A 21,207-nucleotide genomic window follows, 5' to 3' on the forward strand; every position below is an offset into this window, starting at 1 on the left:
GTTTAAACCTTGTTTTAGTCAAAATACAATAAAAGCAAGGACTAAAAACTAACCAATTGTGTAGAAAATGTATTCATCAATGAGCTAAAATTATGTGGGCACGGCTAAATGTTCTATATAGCTAGTAATATTCGACGGAATATCAAAAACGAGGAATATATAAAATAGAACTTGAATTCGTCAGTATATTTACGGTATATTTTTAAAATGAGACGGTGTATTTTGGTATATTTCTAAGAGTCCGACCGTATATTTGATCGATAAGTTCACGGTAACACTGATAAGGTAAATAAATATTTCGTAAATAAATAAATTAATAGATCCGATTTATGTAAATCTGGAGAGATTCAAGTCCCTGCTACTGCTGAAGTGAACGCCGGATTGTCCTCTCCCCGTGCGCTGCAGGCTGTGCTGCTTGGCGTGGTGGAGATAGTGGGCGTAAAAGTGGGTCCAACTCCTGCTAATATATACAAAAACACAGATTTGTGACAACGAATCCAAAGACCAAACTGACCAATCAGTCAAACAAAAAACCACGGAACATGTAAATAATGTTGAAAATGTTCGTAAAAATTTATACTTACCACCTCATTGTATACAGGGGCAAACACAGAACTGCGCAGAAAGATGCCATATTCATCGCATTTATGTAGAGACACCCAATGATAGTCAAAAACTACCTCAAGGGTGATAAGCTGGCAGCTGAAGCCGCCTGGAAGCGGCTTTCAAAGGAGTTAAATAGCGTGGGTCCGCCTGTCAAAGAAGTTTGTGAGTGGAAAAGAGTAAGTGCCGAGCAATTGCGTTCCGTCATCTCACTTGGCTCTTGATAGGTATGGAAAGACTGGAAAAGCTGCATTCGTAAAAAGATTAACAATAACAGGCTGGAAGATTCAAATGCCTGCGGCAAAGGCTCGCTGTATCAGGATACACTCCCTGCTCTAGAGGATGCAGTGGCCGTGATCTGTGACTTGTATGATAAGCCCGACAGAGTAGTCGAATCTCGTCCAAAGGCACGTCCTGAAATTTCCAACCGTTTGCAACTGCAGGACATCAAGACCGACCACGACGAGGTCACAGCCACAGATGACGGTAAGACAAAAATATCAAGCCGCAAAAAATGTATGTACTATTTTTTTTTATGTAAAGATGATGAGGAAGAAGATGACTGCTCCAGCCGGATCAATGACAGACATATGGGCGTGAAATTGGAGCGCACTAGCACTTCGCAAACTCCATCTGCCAAAAAACGCAAGCTGGTTCAAAATGATGTAAATGAATTAGAAATTGAACACGAGAGCACGGTGCCGATGCTAATGGACATTGCAAAGGAGATGCGGGACATGAATAGACAAACTCGCTTGAACGCCCAGCGCACAGAAGCCAATACGGACGCGCTTTTGGCTCTAGGCACACAGATCTCAGACCTAATGCAGCAACAGCTCAAGGAGCGCAAGCGTCTTAATGCTATAATGGAGAAATTTTTTCTCAAAATCGAAACAACCGACTAACTAGTTCCACTATTTTAATTATGGTTTGCTAAAGAAAATATTGAAAGTGTCCCTCAAGACCTAATGTTTGACCAGGAAAGAAAGATCTGTCCACTTTTTCAAACATTTAAGATTATTATAATTAATGTAAACTAGGCGCATAATGGGGAACCATGGGCATTTTTGAGAGATGTGAAACGTCGATTGGACAAACGATAAAATAAACAATTTGTTTGCTTTGGCAAATATTTTGATACTCAACAGACACGCAGTTGGTTTTGGCGGGAACCTTTTGAATTGAATTTTCTTGTCAAAATTGTGTAGTTTACTGTTTTTTAATCCCAATATCGTTTCTGGGTCAGAGGCTCACGAATACAATTATTGATGAGCATATGAATGGGAAAATTATGCATTTGTAAGATATGAATATTAGTTTATAAGATTTGAATATTAGTTTAAGATTTACTCATCGATAGTATTATAAGAAATACCAATGTACTCGATATATCGATACTTGTCCTCCACAAGTATCGATATGCCAACACACATTCATTCGAATACGCCGATCAAGAAATCAGGTGTGGGGTTTGCCCAAAAAAAAAAAAAAAAAAAAAAACTCTGCGATGAACAATGCAGACATAAGAGCGAAAACCAAAAGTGAACTTAGCGACATATTGCGTAGCGACATAACGTATATTTTGATCAAGATGCTAACATACACCAATTACGTACAGCAGTGAAAAAAATCATGGAAGACACGCATGAGCTAGGAAATACGGCGCCAAGCGCAGACGAGACTATGCAGGCAGACATTTTTGCAGTCCCGGTTGAGCGCGAGATAGATAGAGACAACCGTAGTGCACAACACGCAGTAAAAGCGGCGCCAGAAGAATATGGTGAAAATGTGCAGAAGGCTCGAGAAGCATTCATGCCGCGACAAGACAACGCTTGTTCGAAATTGACCATGCGATCAGATGAACACGAAGAAGAATCGCGCCGTTTGCAGCAGTTGGAACAATTGTACGTTTCTCGCAAGCGCTTAGCTGATCTCAAATTAAGCATATTGAAAACGGAGAAAGAGGCTATGGAGTTGGAAACGCCGAGAGATTGCATCGACTTGACACACATTGAGGCGTTGATGCGTCCATTTTCTGGAGATGACGACCAGGCTGTAACCAGTTGGATAAGTAACTTTGAGGACATTATGAATTTCCGTGGTGTATCCGAGTCCAAATGCTGGATATTAGCGAAGCGGCTGCTAGGCGGATCGGCGAAGGCGTACATCGACCATGTGGCGCCTTTGACTTGGCAATTGATGCGAGCAGAATTGCTCAACGTCTTTGAGCAGAAAGTGACAGCGTGGGACATTGGAAAGCGACTGGAGGCACAGAAAATTGCAAATAATGAAAGCGCATTGCAATATTTCGTCGCAATGTGCAGCATAGCGGCGCAAGCAGACATGGCCACGAGCGATGTGGTCAAATTCATCGTAGAGGAACTGCAGGACAAGACGGGCATGGCAGCATCCATGCTATATTGCAGCACACTCAACGAGTTGCGTGACAAGATGGTCACCTATGATAAGGTCAGAAGAGCTCCTGGCGTCGTAGCAATTCGTAGCGAAGGTATGACAAAGGGAAAACTAAATGTGAGTATGGCAGTTGGGCAGCAGCAAGGTGGTGGCGCAATGCGTTGCTACAACTGTCGGCAATTTGGGCACGTTATGAAGGAATGCAGTCAGCCAAAGAGACCGGATGGGGCATGTTTTAACTGTTGGAGTACCAGCCACCTATATTCGCAGTGCCCGAAACGAAAGATGGCCACTAGGGTAGCTGCAGTTCAAGATGAGGAGCGACCAGGAGAAAAAAACAACGACGATTTAGCGGCTGTCCAGTTAATCACTTTATGACTTCCGTTTGGTGAACAAAGAGGCGTCAGTATTTTTAGTCTATTTGATACAGGAAGCCCTGTAAGTTTTATTCAAAAGTCTTTGATACCGAAGTCGGCTATAGTTGAAGCCTATAATGAAGTTAGGAAATACTATGGACTAGGAGGACAACCAATTCCCATATGGGGAAAATTTAAGTGCCATATTGAATTTTGCACAAAGAAATATATCGTTTTATTAAACATCGTAGATGATAACATGCTGCCTTTGCCGGTATTGTTGGGACGCGATGCCCTTAAAGTTATTGAAGTAAAATTAGTTCATAAGAAAAATATCAATGCGAAGCAACACACATCATTAAGTTCGTTAAAGCAAAAAGCTATTAGTTTAACCTGCGCGTCTTTATTCACCGAACGTAAAAATAATATTAACATAAGACTATATGATAAGTTAGATGGTAATCAATCAGAAAGAAGCGAGCTAATCAAACGTTCTAATCCATTTAAAAATCAGACACAAGAAAACTCAAGGAATGACAAAATGGCCATCGAGAATATGAATCAAGGCGACGAATTCAGTAACTTTTGTGCGTCGGTAGAGATTGATGAAGAGGAACATATTAACGTAGGTTTCGAATTTGGCCTCACTCTTGCAGAAAAGTGTAGGGAAGTTATTAAGACATACTATTTACACAAAGAATTTGACTTTAAAGCACCACCAAAGTATCAGATGCAGATTCGTGTAACAGAAACAACACCATTTCATTGTACTCCGCGTCGTTTATCCTACCATGAGAGAGAGAAAGTAGCTGAAATAGTAGATGATCTGTTAGAAAAGAAAGTAATCCGTCATAGTGAGTCTCCTTATGCTTCCCCGTTGGTCCTAGTAAAAAAAAAATCAGGAGAACTTCGAATGTGTGTCGATTACCGTGGTCTGAACAAACGAATTGTTAAAGATAATTTCCCATTGCCCCTTATTGAGGACTGTCTTGAGTTTTTAGAAAACAAGTGCTGTTTTTCCATTATGGATTTGAAAAGTGGGTATCATCAAATAGGCGTAGAAGAAAAATCAGTTCCGTATACATCGTTTGTGACACCGCAAGGACAGTATGAGTACTTGAGAATGCCCTTTGGGTTAAAAAATGGATCCGCTATTTTTCAGAGATTTATTTCGGAGCTCTTGAGAGACTTTATTAGGAACAAAAGCATTGTAGTGTACATGGATGATATATTAGTAGCGACTAAAACAGTTGAAGAACACATGGATATATTAAAAAGACTATGCATTCGGTTTAGCGAGCAAAATTTAGAGATAAATCTAAAAAAGTGTAGGTTTGTCAATCGAAACATCGATTTCCTGGGGTATAAAGTTAATCAAAACGGAATAGTTCCTAGTGATTCCCATATTGAGGCCTTGAAAAAATACCCAGTCCCTCAAAATGTAAAAGCACTGCACTCATGCTTGGGATTCTTTTCGTATTTTCGACGTTTCATGTTGTCATTCGCGACGACAGCTAAGCCCTTGGTGCAGTTGTTAAAAGAAGGTGGTCCGTTTCCCATGAATAGAGAACAGGTGAAGACGTTTGAAACTCTTAAGAATGCGTTGGCAAATCCTCCGGTATTAGCCATTTTTAGCCCAAATAGAGAAACGGAATTACATACAGACGCAAGTTCATACGGTTATGGCGCAATACTGATGCAAAGACAAGATGATGGGAAGATGCACCCTGTGTCCTATTATTCCGGCAAAACAACAGAAAGAGAATCACGTTATCATAGTTTCGAACTAGAGACATTGGCTATAATTTATGCATTGAGGCGTTTTAGAGCATATTTGGAGCATAGGTCCTTCAAAATCATCACGGATTGTAATTCGTTAGTACAGACGTTAACCAGAAAGTCAATTAGTCCTAAGATAGCACGGTGGTCCCTAGAGTTAGAGAACTATGATTACTCCATTATGCACAGACCTGGGGCCAGTATGGCGCACGTTGATGCGCTGAGCAGACAAGATCAAGTGACGAATATGTTAGAGGATGGTTATAGAGTCAAATACGGTTTAGAAAAGTCTAATTTAGAAAAAGATGAGAGTAGAAAGCAATATACAAGGAATAGTGTAAGTAGAGACAACACTGGTAGTGAGCATAGAGGTACCGTAGAGAACCCTTTGATTAAGTGTAGAGAATTAAATATCAGTAGAGAGCGTAGTAGTACCGTACAGAACCCTGCGATTGAGTGTGGAGAATCAAGTGCAGTAGGAAAAAGATTGGGAAATAGGTGGAAGTCTGAAGATAGAGAGAACCTTGGTGGTGATTGTAGAGATAACATAGAGAATAGTGAATATAGGGAAAAGGATGGATGGAAGATTGAAATTAGAGATTTGAGCCAATGTAGAGGAAGCGTTAACGATGTGGTGGGGGGAGTAAAGTACATTAGTAGTAGGAATTCAGATAAAGAGAAAAAATGTGTTGAGGATACAGTAGAGAGGGACAAGTTAGAGTTTCAGGAGGTAAGATTACTAAAATCATTGATAGTTGGGGTAGTAGGTGCAACGCCAGAAGATGTTGATTTGATATTGCAAACAGAACAGATGCGAGACAAGGAAGTAGTTAGGATTCGAAAAATGCTAGAGGATGGAATTGAAGTAGATTTTGAAATGATAGATGGTATTGTTTACAAGAGGAGTTGTGAAAACAAACTATGTTTCTATGTACCAATGTGTATGGAAGAGCAGTTGATAAGGCGGTCACACGAAAAACTAGGACATCTGGCCGCAGAGAAGTGCTTGAGTGCCCTTTTGAGGACCTACTGGTTTCCGTCAATGAGAAGTAAAGTGGCAAGTTTCATCAGAAACTGTCTACCGTGTATACTACTCGCGATGCCTAAAACAATCCATAACAGAACGCTCCATAGTATCCCAAAGTCGTGTGTTCCTTTTCATACCCTACATGTTGATCATTTGGGTCCGTTGCCGAGTATTAGATCTAAGCGAAAACACCTCCTTGTGGTAATAGATGCATTCACTAAGTTTGTCAAATTGTTCCCGGTTAATAGTACCAGCACGCGGGAAGCGAAGGATGCCTTAAGTAAATATTTTGATTTCTATAGTCGCCCTACTAGGATAATATCAGATCGTGGGACCTGTTTCACCTCGTTAGAGTTCTCTAGTTTTCTGCATGAGAGCGGGATAGAGCACATTAAGGTAGCTACAGGTGCACCGCAGGCGAATGGCCAAGTGGAGCGGGTGAATCGTGTTCTTACTCCTATGTTAGGAAAACTGTCAGAGCCCCTTGAGCAAGCCGATTGGTATAGGTTGATGAGCAAGGTAGAGCACGCCATTAATAACTCGGTTAACAGCAGTACGAAAAAGACACCTAGCACATTGTTATTTGGAATACCCCAGAAAGGACCCGTTGTAGATGAATTAACCGAATACCTAGAGGAGAAGTTAGCGTCAGAACTTAGAGAGTTGGAAACTATAAGAGAAATAGCAAGTGAGAACATACGGTTGTCGCAGAAAAGAAATGAGAAGATGTATGCCCATAAACATAGAGCCCCATTCAAGTATGAACCTGGTGACTATGTAGCAGTCCGGCATGTGGACACAACACCGGGGATCAATAAGAAGTTCGCACCAAAGTATCGAGGACCGTACAGGATCAATAGAGTATTGGATAATGATCGTTATGAGGTTGTCGACATTGAGGACTGTCAGTTGACGCAAATGCCATTCCGAAGTATATTAGAACCAGCAAGGCTTAAACCCTGGGTAGAGTGCAAGGATAAAACTATGGTCTCATGTTGTTAATCGATGAAATAGTATGTTAAGTAAGACAATACCGAATAAGAAAAGTTTAACCAGCTGTATGCCTTAGTGTGTAGATCGTGGGCGATCTGTAGTCAGGTTGCCCGAATGTAAGATATGAATATTAGTTTATAAGATTTGAATATTAGTTTAAGATTTACTCATCGATAGTATTATAAGAAATACCAATGTACTCGATATATCGATACTTGTCCTCGACAAGTATCGATATGCCAACACACATTCATTCGAATACGCCGATCAAGAAAGAAGAACATATAATAAAACCGTGCTATTAAAAGTTTACACATTAATGACTATGAACTATACAATTCTTAAATAAGCTGCTTTTATAGTATTGCTAGTTAGGCTTGCAAAATGAAATAAAGTTCATATATATATAGTTGCACATATATAATTTAAGCTCATTAACATAAATATGAGCCTCTATATGTCACGATTTTACTATTTTTAAATATATTTAATTCTATAATTTATTTTAAACACCATGTCTAGCTCACACACCTTGCAAATTTGTATGCTTTTAGTAGTATTTTCCAGTATTTTTCAAGACGCGCTTTGGAGTCACCCTCTTGTCCAATGCAGCAATGTACAAATTTTAATTTTATAAGCAATAAAATAAAAGGTGTCCTTAGAATTAACCAATCTTGTTGAGGGTAGATTCATCAATCGGATACAATTATTTTTCCAAGGAAGGGGTCCCAGCTGGCTAGTAATATTGAACCGAATATAGAAAACGAGGAGCATGATGGGTTTGGTATATTATTGGTATTTTTTGAAACTGTGAAGTGTATTTCGGTATATTTCTGAGCAAGCCAGCTGGCGCGGATTTCATTTTTATACCCGATACTCAAAATGAGTATTGGGGTATATTAGATTTGTGGTAAAAGTGGATGTGTGTAACGTCCAGAAGGAATCGTTTCCGACCCCATAAAGTATATATATTCTTGATCAGCATCAATAGCCGAGTCGATTGAGCCATGTCTGTCTGTCCGTCTGTCCGTCCGTCCGTCTGTCCGTCCCCTTCAGCGCCTAGTGCTCAAAGACTATAAGAGCTAGAGCAACGATGTTTTGTATCCAGACTTCTGTGATATGTCACTGCTACAAAAATATTTCAAAACTTCGCCCCGCCCACTTTCGCCCCCACAACGGACGAAAATCTGCGGCATCCACAATTTTAAAGATACGAGAAAACCAAAAACCAATTTCTATTTGGCGCTTAAGTTTGGTGGGATTTTTTTGGGATTTCCTCTGATGGGTTTATTCCTCGCCACAATGTCCTTTTTCAGCTCAACAGTGTCCCAACATTCAATTTGTATGGGCCAGACTCATGCAACATTTTGGATACCCTGGGGAAATGGATGTTCTAGAATTGTGAATATGTTTGTCATCCCAGGCAAAAACAATTTATTTTCAATATATTTTAATATTATTCAATATTATTTAATATTATTTTCAATATTTCAACGATATTTTAAAGCTTATTGTCTTCTTGGTCCCTACAAGAATAGGTATCAGGATCGAGATATATATACAAAACACTCATCATATACATGAATATGTCTAAAAAAATGTAAATTTGAGAAAAGGTCTTTATTAGTTACGTTTTATCTTCATATCAATATTTATACTTTCATATAAAATTAACAAAATAGTGTGTACAAAGGCCTATACTACGGCTTACACGCAATATAGCGACTCTTTTTTTTGGTGAACTTTTTCGTTTTAACCTTTTTTTACAATAAATACAATAAAAGCAAGGATTAAAAACTATCCAATCTTGTAGAAAATTTATTCATCAACAGGATAAAACTATGTGGGCATTGCTGAGAGATTTAGTTAGTCAGCATTATTCAAGGGAATATCAAAATTGAGCAATTTCTTTTTTCGTTTGTTTTGATAGACCTATTTCGCTACTTGTTTTTTGTTTGACTTATTTCGCTAAAACCTCTTTTTACGCAAAATCCAATAAAAGCAAGTATTAAAAATAAGCCAGTTAAGTAAAAAATTGATTGATAAAGCGTATAAAACTATGTGGGCATGGCTAAATGTTCTATATAGCTAGTAATATTCGTCGGAATATTAAAAACGAGGAATATGTAAAATAGAACTTGAATTCGTCAGTATATTTACGGTATATTTTTAAAATGAGGCGGTATATTTCGGTGCTGTTCTGAGGGTCATACTGTAGAAATACTGGTTTTCGTCGCGCTCCCATGGTATTTTTGTCAATTTCATCAATCTATTAATTTAATTTTCAATGCTATACAGAAATCCAATAAAAGCAAGTATTTCGAATAGGCCAATCATGTATAGAATTGATTCATCAATCGTACAAAATTGAGTGGGCATGGCTAAATGTTCTATATAGATAGTATTATTTAACGGAACAAAGAACTGGTCGTTTTTTGAATCGAATTTGAGTTCGCCACAGTTCGCTTTAGCAACAATGAGTCCTATTCCATACACACTGTTGCGGCAACATTTCCTTGAAAACCGTATTTTAGTCAAAATAAAATACATTAAGGTAATTAAAAGAGGCAATCTTGTAAAAAATGTATTTATCTATGGGATAAAGCTAAGTGGGCATCTATATAGCTTGAAATATAGGCAATACCCGATTTGCCGCAGTTTCGCTTTTGGAATAATGAGTCTCATTCCATACACAAACATGCTGCTAATTCCATGCACACATAACCTGGGGGAAATTGGATGTTATAGATTTGTGAATATGTTTGTCTTCCAAGGCTCAGTAGGTATCAGGATCGAGATAAATATATACAAGATACTAATAATACACATGAATAAGTCAAAAACATATCAATTTGAGAAAAGGTCTTAATAATAAAGGTCTTAATAAAAGGTCAGTATATTTACGGTATATTTTTAAAATGAGACGGTGTATTTTGGTATATTTCTAAGAGTCCGACCGTATATTTGATCGATAAGTTCACGGTAACACTGATAAGGTAAATAAATATTTCGTAAATAAATAAATTAATAGATCCGATTTATGTAAATCTGGAGAGATTCAAGTCCCTGCTACTGCTGAAGTGAACGCCGGATTGTCCTCTCCCCGTGCGCTGCATGCTGTGCTGCTTGGCGTGGTGGAGATAGTGGGCGTAAAAGTGGGTCCAACTCCTGCTAATAGATACAAAAACACAGATTTGTGACAACGAATCCAAAGGCCAAACTGACCAATCAGTCAAACAAAAAACCACGGAACATGTAAATAATGTTGAAAATGTTCGTAAAAATGTATACTTACCACCTCATTGTATACAGGGGCAAACACAGAACTGCGCAGCAAGATGCCATATTCATCGCATTTATGGAGAGACACCCAATGATAGCCAAAAACTACCTCAAGGGTGATAAGCTGGCAGCTGAAGCCGCCTGGAAGCGGCTTTCAAAGGAGTTAAATAGCGTGGGTCCGCCTGTCAAAGAAGTTTGTGAGTGGAAAAGAGTAAGTGCCGAGCAATTGCGCTATGTTCCGTCATCTCACTTGGCTCTTGATAGGTATGGAAAGACTGGAAAAGCTGCATTCGTAAAAAGATTAACAATAACATGCTGGAAGATTCAAATGCCTGCGGCAAAGGCTCGCTGTATCAGGATACACTCCCTGCTCTAGAGGATGCAGTGGTCGTGATCTGTGACTTGTATGATAAGCCCGACAGAGTAGTCGAATCTCGTCCAAAGGCACGTCCTGAAATTTCCAACCGTTTGCAACTGCAGGACATCAAGACCGACCACGACGAGGTCACAGCCACAGATGACGGTAAGACAAAAATATCAAGCCGCAAACTGGCGTGAAATTGGAGCGCACTAGCACTTCGCAAACTCCATCTGCCAAAAAGCGCAAGCTGGTTCAAAATGATGTAAATGAATTGGAAATTGAACACGAGAGCACGGTGCCGATGCTAATGGACATTTAAAGGAGCTGCGGGACATGAATAGACAAACTCGCTTGACATGCGGGACATGGCTTATGTGCGCTTGGCGCACATAAGCCAATACGGACGCGCTTTTGGATCTAGGCACACAGATCTCAGACCTAATGCAGCAACAGCTCAAGGAGCGCAAGCGTCAATGCTATAATGGAGAAATTTGTTCTCAAAATCGAAACAACCGACTAACTAGTTCCACTATTTTAATTATGGTTTGCTAAAGAAAATATTGAAAGTGTCCCTCAAGACCTAATGTTTGAACAGGAAAGAAAGATCTGTCCACATTTTCAAACATTTAAGATTATTATAATTAATGTAAACTAGGCGCATAATGGGGAACCATGGGCATTTTTGAGAGATGTGAAACGTCGATTGGACAAACGATAAAATAAACAATTTGTTTGCTTTGGCAAATATTTTGATACTCAACAGACACGCAGTTGGTTTTGGCGGGAACCTTTTGAATTGAATTTTCTTGTCAAAATTGTGTAGTGTACTGTTTTTTAATCCCAATATCGTTTCTGGGTCTTTCGTTCAACGGTTTCCGGGTCAGAGGCTCACGAATACAATTATTGATGAGCATATGAATGGTAAAATTATGCTTTACTGACTATGAACTATACAATTCTTAAATAAGCTGCTTTTATAGTATTGCTAGTTAGGCTTGCAAAATGAAATAAAGTTCATATATATATAGTTGCACATATATAATTTAAGCGCATTAACATAAATATGAGCCTCTATATGTCACGATTTTACTATTTTTAAATATATTTAATTCTATAATTTATTTTAAACACCATGTCTAGCTCACACACCTTGCAAATTTGTATGCTTTTTGTAGTATTTTCCAGTATTTTTCAAGACGCGCTTTGGAGTCACCCTCTTGTCCAATGCAGCAATGTACAAATTTTAATTTTATAAGCAATAAAATAAAAGGTGTCCTTAGAATTAACCAATCTGGTTGAGAGTAGATTCATCAATCGGATACAATTATTTTTCCAAGGAAGGTGGTCCCAGCTAGCTAGTAATATTGAACCGAATATAGAAAACGAGGAGCATGATGGGTTTGGTATATTATTGGTATTTTTTGAAACTGTGAAGTGTATTTCGGTATATTTCTGAGCAAGCCCGCTGGCGCGGATTTCATTTTTATACCCGATACTCAAAATGAGTATTGGGGTATATTAGATTTGTGGTAAAAGTGGATGTGTGTAACGTCCAGAAGGAATCGTTTCCGACCCCATAAAGTATATATATTCTTGATCAGCATCAATAGCCGAGTCGATTGAGCCATGTCTGTCTGTCCGTCTGTCCGTCTGTCCGTCCGTCCGTCCCCTTCAGCGCCTAGTGCTCAAAGACTATAAGAGCTAGAGCAACGATGTTTTGTATCCAGACTTCTGTGATATGTCACTGCTACAAAAATATTTCAAAACTTCGCCCCGCCCACTTCCGCCCCCACAAAGGACGAAAATCTGTGGCATCCACATTTTTAAAGATACGATAAAACCAAGAACGCAGAATCGTAGAGGATGACTATATGTTTTAGAATGTAAGATCTCAACCAGATCGTATAATTATTATAGCCAGAATCAAGAAAACAATTTCATCCTTTCTCGCTCTGTCTCTCTCTAACACACAGGTTTCATGGTCGGTTTTGCCAATTGCAAAGTATGAGTTCAAGGATCTCAGAACCTATAAGAGCCAGAGCAACCAAATTTGGTATCTACACTCCTGTGATATCGGACCTTGACCGTTTCGTGTCCAAATTTCGCCACACCCCCTTCCGCCCCCGCAAAAGACGAAAACCTGGGGCATCCACAAATCTCAGAGACTATTAAGGCTAGAGTAACCAAATTTGGTATCCGCACTTCTGTTAGATCTCACTATAAAACGTATATCTCAGAATTTCGCCCCACCCCCTTCAGTAAAACAGGTAGGTCTCAAATTGTGTGTGCAAGGCATCAACAAGTCGTCCTTACCATAGACGTTTGTGCTGCCTCCGTGCATTTAACCAGCACCGCGTCTGGCATGCTCCCCATCGACTAATATTGTTTCATCAGTTAACAGACACTCTGAATGCCACGATATCCCGAAGTGAAGGTATCAATTTCTGGAACTACTTTCTGCTCGCCTGCGACACTGAGAGCGAGGAGTCCAAGAAAAAACGTTTCGCGCTCGTCCAATGTTTTATGGATGGGCTGCGTAGTGTAGAGCTGAACTATAAACAATCCTTCGATTTGATCACACGATTGGCCCAGGACTTGCCCACCTTCTCTGCTGATGAACTGGCCTGGATTATTGAGCACTGTGTGGATGGCATGCGACAGGGAGACGCCAAGTGCGTTGGTTAGAAGGATTTGTTGCCATATTCACTGGCTCTGCTTTCGGCAACTCCACGTTTTATACTAACTGGGGTGGGAACCGATGGAACCGAGTATAGAAACAATACAGTGAAAAGCATATGTACCATGCGATGGCCGTCTTTAATCCTGACCCCTATTGCTGACATGTTCAAGTAAGTTGCGCCCATAAAATGCTAAAAAATTCTACTAAAATTTCCATTTGTTTAGGGCCATAAATCTCGGCAACGGAGAAATTTTGACCGTATTAAATAAATTCTCCGGGGCTCTGCAGGAGCTATCGCCAATGGAGCTACCAGCTCTGTGCTTCCAGCTCTTTTCCATGTGCCAAAATGCCTCACAACTGATTGTACCGCTGCTGGCATTAGAGAAGTATTTTCAACGCAATTACTATAAGCGCTTGTTCTCAGACATGAGCAGCAATTCTACAGACTTCGACAGCATAGGTTCGCCTAATTATTTCAATAATTTACTGTGTGTCTCTTTCTATAATTTGTTCATTTTTACCATCAGATCCATTTTCGGACAAAGAGCTGCGGGAGGCCGAAGAGACTATACTTCATCATTTGAATTACTGTACTATGTATAAGCCAACTGAGAAACATCTGGCTGTAATGTTGAGGGTGAATATGGGCTCTCCTAAATTGAATGAACTCTAATGTTAGTTTGTATTTGCAGAACTTCTCGCATTTGCCCGATGTCATTCTCACGCCATTCATGCTCAGCGCCATTATTTCGATGACAAGTGTGAATCGTGATCCAGAATCTGCGCGCATCTCTCGATCCATTTTGCTGCCATTCTTGCGAAATGTCATAAAGAATAATGAAGAAGAGATAACTTTGGCAGACTATTCCGTTTGGTATCGTGATTCGTTACAGCGCAAACAAGTCGACTTGCAGCAGGTCTTAACGGTGCTCATAGATCAGAACAAAGATGGAAAAGATGTGATCACACCAGGACTAGTCCACCTAGTTTTTTTTCTGCTTAAATCGCATTCGCCCAAAATGCATACTCTAGCAATTACTTTTTTTAACAAAGTTCATTCGCAAACGTTTCATCTTTGGGCAAGGCATCATTAGACTCCTCTCTGAGTGGATAATTGTACATCAAGATCAAAACCAGTTTTCGGGTTGGTATTGGATTCCCCATAATAATTCTTAAATAACTATGTATTTTTTCTAGAATGTTTAACACTATTAAGTGTAGCTGACACGTACACCGTCTCAGAATGCACTAAAACCATCCAAACAGTTATGGAGCATATGCTATGGGCAAGTCATTCAAATACATGTATATATTTTTTCTTCTATTAACAAATTATTCATTTTGTTAAAGCTGCCTGTAGAACAAGCCATGCGCATGATGAACTTTCTTTTGCCCCTGCTGAAGACTTCGAATCGAGTTCGGGATGCCCTGATTGATGTGCTGGGCAAAGCAATGGGTTCTAGGTGGGTACCAGACCCAATCAATCAAAAATCGTTATATATTTTATAGCCTTTGTCATTTGTAACCTAATAATATCTAGCGGCATGCAAAAACGTCGGATGACCTCCAGACCTCCAGTGCAACCAGCTTCTGTACTCAGCAGAGCATTTCCGGGTATTCAATGATGACACAAAATAGCCTAGGAAGTCGAAGCAATCCGCAGCGCAATTTCGACATGTACGACATGTACGATGTACGCTTTATGAAAGTAAGTAACCGAAGTGCATACAGCCGATAATCTTTTGATTATTTTGGAATGTACCTCTCACAGATCTGCAACGGGCCGTGGAGCTAAATGCAAAGCTTGTGCCTCACGTGTTGCAAGTAATTGATTGGCATTTTCGAAGCTTTTTTGACACTCCCTCTGCAGAGGAGGCTGGCGACGATTTAGACACAGTATTTCGTATACGCTACGATCAGCTGGTTACTGCCAGCGATCAACAACATATGGAAATTCAGCTGAAAGATAACCTGGGAAAGTTGGTTTAATTCGTGGCTAACTGCTTGGTAACCTTTGAGCGTGCTCCGTCGGGCTATGACACACGTGAGATAAGTCGTCTCCTGGCCTTATGCGTGCAACGAATGGTGGCCGATAGATTGCCAATAGACGACGTTGTAAGTTTGGGCGTTGTCTCATAACTCATATATTCAACTAATACATACATACACATTTTCCCAGTCCCCTCCAGCCACCCACCTGAAATGCGCTCTAGTTCTGCAACAACTCAATCTTATTGAAGGAATCGTTTCCCACTTATTGCTCAGCTCCAAGCCAAACAACGATGACATATGTCAAGTTCTGCCCCTATTTAAGCAGCATTGCAAGTTATTAGTCGATCTTAAGACTTTGGCTGGCTCCTCCAAGAAGCTACAGAAACAATCAAAGAAAACTGTCAGCAATAATACCACAACTTCCATTTTCAATCTTACTGTAAATGGTATCCAAATGAAGAGCATGTGCACACAACCTGAGAATATATGGGACTTGTCTATATTGGATAAGCTTCTTAATCTACTCCTCGAGTGAGTGCCATTTCGACTTCGCCGATTCCAATGTAAATGTTTTGAAAATTACTTTTCAGTGACGTCGTTCCATTTGCCGCGTCTGAGAAAACCATTCAGTTGCGGTCCAACGAGTCCCTGGTTCGTTATGTTGTTTAGATTACCGCCGAAAAAGTGAAAAACATTCGGCTTGAACCTGATTACAAGCAACTAGCTTACAGCAAACGTACCTTTAAGCAGTTAACAGACATCACCAAGATTATTTACGAGCGCTGCATTCGACGGTTGCCTGAGCTGTGGCGAGACTGTGACATGCAGACATCCTCTCTGGTAGCTCAATGTTTTGTTGAGTGCCTACGAACAGCCCACGAAACCTATAGCAAGAAGTTCAAAGAATTTGTGAAGGGATTTGGTAAGTCAAATGAAAAAACTATTTTTGAAACAGAACTCTTATAAACTAATAAAGTTTTATTAATCGTAGATATGGCATCCCTGAACAGAAGCAAAGCAGTGACGTACGTTATCCAGGATGTGGTGGACGAGTTTATGAAAGAGTATGCCAGTGATGACTCACTCAACAAAGATACCTTTATCGCGAAATTGCCGGTATACCTTCTGGAGTCATTGGAAATTGTCTTTGACCATATAGATTATGGAGAACGTGCGGCAACTGGGTCCTATACTTGGCTCCTCAATTTTTGTCGTACTCACGAGTTGGTTAATCCCGAAATGGGCTTAGTGCATAACCTTCTATTTATACAGCGTCAGAAAACGCACTCGGGACCCTTTTTTGAAAACAATGCCAGACAATTGGTGCATGTGCTTGGCGCTCTTAATGATGACATATCAATAGATCTCCCAGATCCAGGTCTAAAGTCGATAAGCACAATCACCGCTGAGAGTTGCTTGCAGCATCTCCATGTTGCCGCCCAGAAGCAGCTCCTAAATGTAGAATATTTCGTCGTAAAGGCCAACAATTTAAGCTACAAATGTCAGCTAGTGCCTGAATCAGATCAAAGTTATTGGCATGGAAATCTAGATGTCATGGAGCGTTCTATTTGCACTCAAATAATTCATATTACGCGCACGCTACTGGCTCTCACCAATGTCTGCATTCCTCTGGGATCGTCTATGGATGGACTAATGAAATTGTTGGTACAGCACTATATATGCCTGAAGAACCTGACAAGTAGTGTTGTGTTGCTCATGAGTGAGTGAACAAAAAAGAGTTGTTCACTTAAATGAGCAACTGAACATGTTCACTTGTTCTTTTTTGCTCACTTGTTCTTTGTTGTTCACTTGTTCATTTTTGCTCACTTGATCTCTACTCACTTTTTGCGCAATTTTGCTCCTCGAAGGGCATTTTGCGTTCTGGCAGTTGTTGCTCATATTTGCTTTTACTTCACACTTTTTGTATTACCGGCAAAACTGTTTAATCTTTTGAAAATTCAGTATGTCGCTAATTCGAAGTATATTCGATACTTCGAAAGTATAGTGAAATTTGGAATCATTGCAATTTTTATACCCGATACTCAAAATGAGTATTGGGGTATATTAGATTTGTGGTGAAAGTCGATGTGTGTAACGTCCAGAAGGAATCGTTTCCGACCCCATAAAGTATATATATTCTTGATCAGCATCAATAACCGAGTCGATTGAGCCCTGTCTGTCTGTCTGTCTGTCCGTCTGTCCGTCTGTCCGTCCGTCCGTCTGTCCGTCTGTCCGTCCCCTTCAGCGCCTAGTGCTCAAAGACTATAAGAGCTAGAGCAACGATGTTTTGGATCCAGACTTCTGTGATATGTCACTGCTACAAAAATATTTCAAAACTTCGCCCCGCCCACTTCCGCCCCCACAAAGGACGGAAATCTGTGGCATCCACATTTTTAAAGATACGATAAAACCAAAAATGAAGAATCGTAGAGAATAACCATATCTTTTAGACTGCGGAATCTGAATTGGATCGTATTATTATTATAGCCAGAATCAAGAAAACAATTTAATTTTTTCTCGCCCTGTCTCTCTCTAACACACACGTAGCATAGCCGGCTTTGCTTAGAGTAAAACATTAGCGCCTAGATCTCAGAGACTATAAAAGCTAGAGCAACCATATTTGGTATCCACACTCCTAATATATCGGACCGAGACGAGTTTGTTTCAAAATTTCGCCACACCCCCTTCCTCCCACGCAAAGGATGAAAATCTGGGGATATGCACAAATCTCAGAGACTATTAAGGCTAGAGTAACCAAATTTAGTATCCGCACTCCTGTTAGATCTCACTATAAAACGTATATCTCAAAATTTCGCCCCACCCCTTTCCGCCCCCACAAAGGACGAAAATCTGTTGCATCCACAATATTGAGGATACGAGAAAACTAAAAACGCAGAATCATAGATAATGACCATATCTATCAGATTGCTGAATCTGGATCAGATAAGATCATTTTTATAGACAAAGGAACAAATCAATTTGCACTGGCTACGCAGCACCCGACGTCACGCTCAGACTGATTTTCTGTCTCTCTCGCACGCACTCCTTGTCGTGTCGTTTAATATTAGCGGCGTCTGCCGGAGGAGAGCCATACTGACTTAGTATCGGGTATAACTGTAGAGTTGCGGTGTCCGCAACAACTCACAACGATCCCCCTCGTTTTTTATACCCGATACTCAAAATGAGTATTGGGGTATATTAGATTTGTTGTAAAAGTGGATGTGTGTAACGTCCAGAAGGAATCGTTTCCGACCCCATAAAGTATATATATTCTTGATCAGCATCAATAGCCGAGTCGATTGAGCCCTGTCTGTTTGTCCGTCCGTCCGTCTGTCCGTCTGTCCGTCCGTCTGTCCGTCTGTCCGTCCCCTTCAGCGCCTAGTGCTCAAAGACTATAAGAGCTAGAGCAACGATGTTTTGGATCCAGACTTCTGTGATATGTCACTGCTACAAAAATATTTCAAAACTTCGCCCCGCCCACTTCCGCCCCCACAAAGGACGAAAATCTGTGGCATCCACAATTTTAAAGATATGAGAAAACCAAAAACGTAGAATTGTAGAGAATGACCATATCTTTAAGACTGCGGAATCTGAATTGGATCGTATTATTATTATAGCCAGCATCAAGAAAACAATTTCATTTTTTCTCGCCCTGTCTCTCTCTAACACACGTAGCATAGGCGGCTTTGCTTAGAGTAAAACATTAGCGCCAAGATCTCAGAGACTACAAAAGCTAGAGCAACCAAATTTGGTATCCACACTCCTAATATATCGGACCGAGACGAGTTTGTTTCAAAATTTCGCCACACCCCCTTCCGCCCCCGCAAAGGACGAAAATCTGGGGATATTAAAAAATCTCAGAGACTATTAAGGCTAGAGTAACCAAATTTGGTATCCGCACTCCTGTTAGATCTTACTATAAAACGTGTATCTCAAAATTTCGCCCCCCCCCTTCCGCCCACACAAAGGACGAAAATCTGTTGCATCCACAATATTGCACATTCGAGAAAACTAAAAACGCAGAATCATAGATAATGACCATATCTATCAGATAGCTGAATCTGGATCAGATCAGATCATTTTTATAGCCAATAGGAACAAATCAATTTGCAGTGGCTACGCAGCGCCCGACGTCACGCTCAGACTGATTTTCTGTCTCTCTCGCACACACTCTTTGTCGTGTCGTTTAATATTAGCGGCGTCTGCCGGAGGAGAGCCATACTGACTTAGTATCGGGTATAACTGTAGAGTTGCGGTGTCCGCAGCAACTCACAACGTTCCCCCTCGTTTTAGTTTTAAATGTTTGATTAAAACTGAAATGTAACGTATTTTATTTGTGTCAAAATCTGTGGTGCTTAGTGATCTGTGCGTGAACAGCGACCAAGTGAGCAACTGAGCAATCTAAGTGAGCAAGTGAGCAATCTTAGTGAGCAATAAGCAACTGAGCAATCTAGGTGAACAAGTGAGCAATATGAGTGAGTTGACTCACTTACTAAAAAAGAACAAGTGAACATGTTCCCCAAAATGAGCAATGATTACCCAACACTACTGACAAGGCACTATTTGTCCTGCTGCACATCAGACGTCAGGAACGCTAACATGCGAAGCACCAAGTAAGTCCAGTATGGAAATATTTATTATTGTACGACTATTATATTCACTCCTTACAGATTCGAGCTGCTACTACGGGAAGTAGGAAAGCAACTGCCGGCCAATGTCTATGAACTTATTACTTACATAGAAGCTAATACTCTCGATGAGGACAATCAGCATCTGAAGACACGCAACGTACAAGCACAGCGCGCAAAAGTTCTGAGAGAGACTCGCCTTATTCCCAAAGTAATAATGGTTATTGAGGACTTCAACAAGCACATAATTCTATTGTCTAAGAAGACCAAAACCTTTAATAGACTAACAGATTATCTGCATCTTGGAACCATGCGGGACTTTGATATCAAATCAACTGATCTCAAAGCGGCAATAGAACGTAGTTTAACGGACACCCATGAGGTCGCTGAAGATGACTGACAGAGGATATGGAGGATATTGATCACTCTAATGATCCAAGCAATGATGAGGAAGAAGAGGCAGAGACGGAAATAATACAAGCCCCTAACAAGAGACAACGACAGAGACGAGCTCCTATCAGTGATACGGAGGAATCGCAACCAAAGCGTAGACGGGGTCGAAAAGCGAAAGAAGTACAGAGTGCCAAACCACAAAGCAATGATGAGCAGGAAAGCAATGTTGAGCAACGGGAAACCGTTCAGACAACGTAGCTGCGTAACAGAACTAACGGGGGGGAACGTTGTGAGTTGCTGCCGATACTTAGTCAGTATGGCTCTTCTCCGGCAGACGCCGCTAATATTAAACGACACGACAAAGAGTGCGTGCGAGAGAGACAGAAAATCAGTCTGAGCGTGACGTCGGGCGCTGCGTAGCCACTGCAAATTGATATCTTGCTTTTGGCTACAAAAATGATCCGATCTGATCCAGATTCAGCTATCTGATAGATATAGTCATTATCTATGATTCTGCGTTTTTAGTTTTCTTAAATGTGCAATATTCTGGATGCAACAGATTTTCGTCCTTTGCGGGGGCGGAAGGGGGTGTGGCGAAATTTGGACACGAAACGGTCAAGGTCCGATATCACAGGAGTGTGGATACCAAATTTGGTTGCTATGGCTCTTATAGGTTCTGAGATCCTTGAACTCATATT

The 21,207-nt window shown here is 40.4% G+C and overlaps 1 protein-coding gene and 1 pseudogene across 3 annotated transcripts; both read left to right on the forward strand.

Moving 5' to 3' along the window:
• The first annotated feature begins 215 nt into the window (after positions 1-215).
• Positions 216-11,576, forward strand: LOC117192672. Of its 3 annotated transcripts, XM_033397392.1 has the most exons (6): positions 216-285; positions 344-544; positions 602-782; positions 831-1,089; positions 1,147-1,407; positions 11,238-11,576. In XM_033397392.1, exons 3-6 carry the CDS (start codon positions 663-665, stop codon positions 11,366-11,368), a joined length of 771 nt encoding a protein of 256 aa, XP_033253283.1. In that variant the 5' UTR covers positions 216-285; positions 344-544; positions 602-662; the 3' UTR covers positions 11,369-11,576. The 3 variants fall into 3 exon arrangements, with proteins under 3 accessions (XP_033253283.1, XP_033253285.1, XP_033253284.1); XM_033397394.1 differs by lacking the exon at positions 11,238-11,576 and adding an exon at positions 11,015-11,150 and having other exon boundaries at positions 253-544; positions 1,147-1,204; XM_033397393.1 differs by lacking the exon at positions 11,238-11,576 and having other exon boundaries at positions 253-544; positions 1,147-1,748.
• A 634-nt stretch (positions 11,577-12,210) lies between these two features.
• Positions 12,211-20,804, forward strand: LOC117192995 (annotated as a pseudogene).
• Positions 20,805-21,207: the final 403 nt, after the last annotated feature.

This window comes from Drosophila miranda, assembly GCF_003369915.1.
Source record: "Drosophila miranda strain MSH22 chromosome Y unlocalized genomic scaffold, D.miranda_PacBio2.1 Contig_Y2_pilon, whole genome shotgun sequence".
NCBI lineage: Eukaryota > Metazoa > Arthropoda > Insecta > Diptera > Drosophilidae > Drosophila > Drosophila miranda.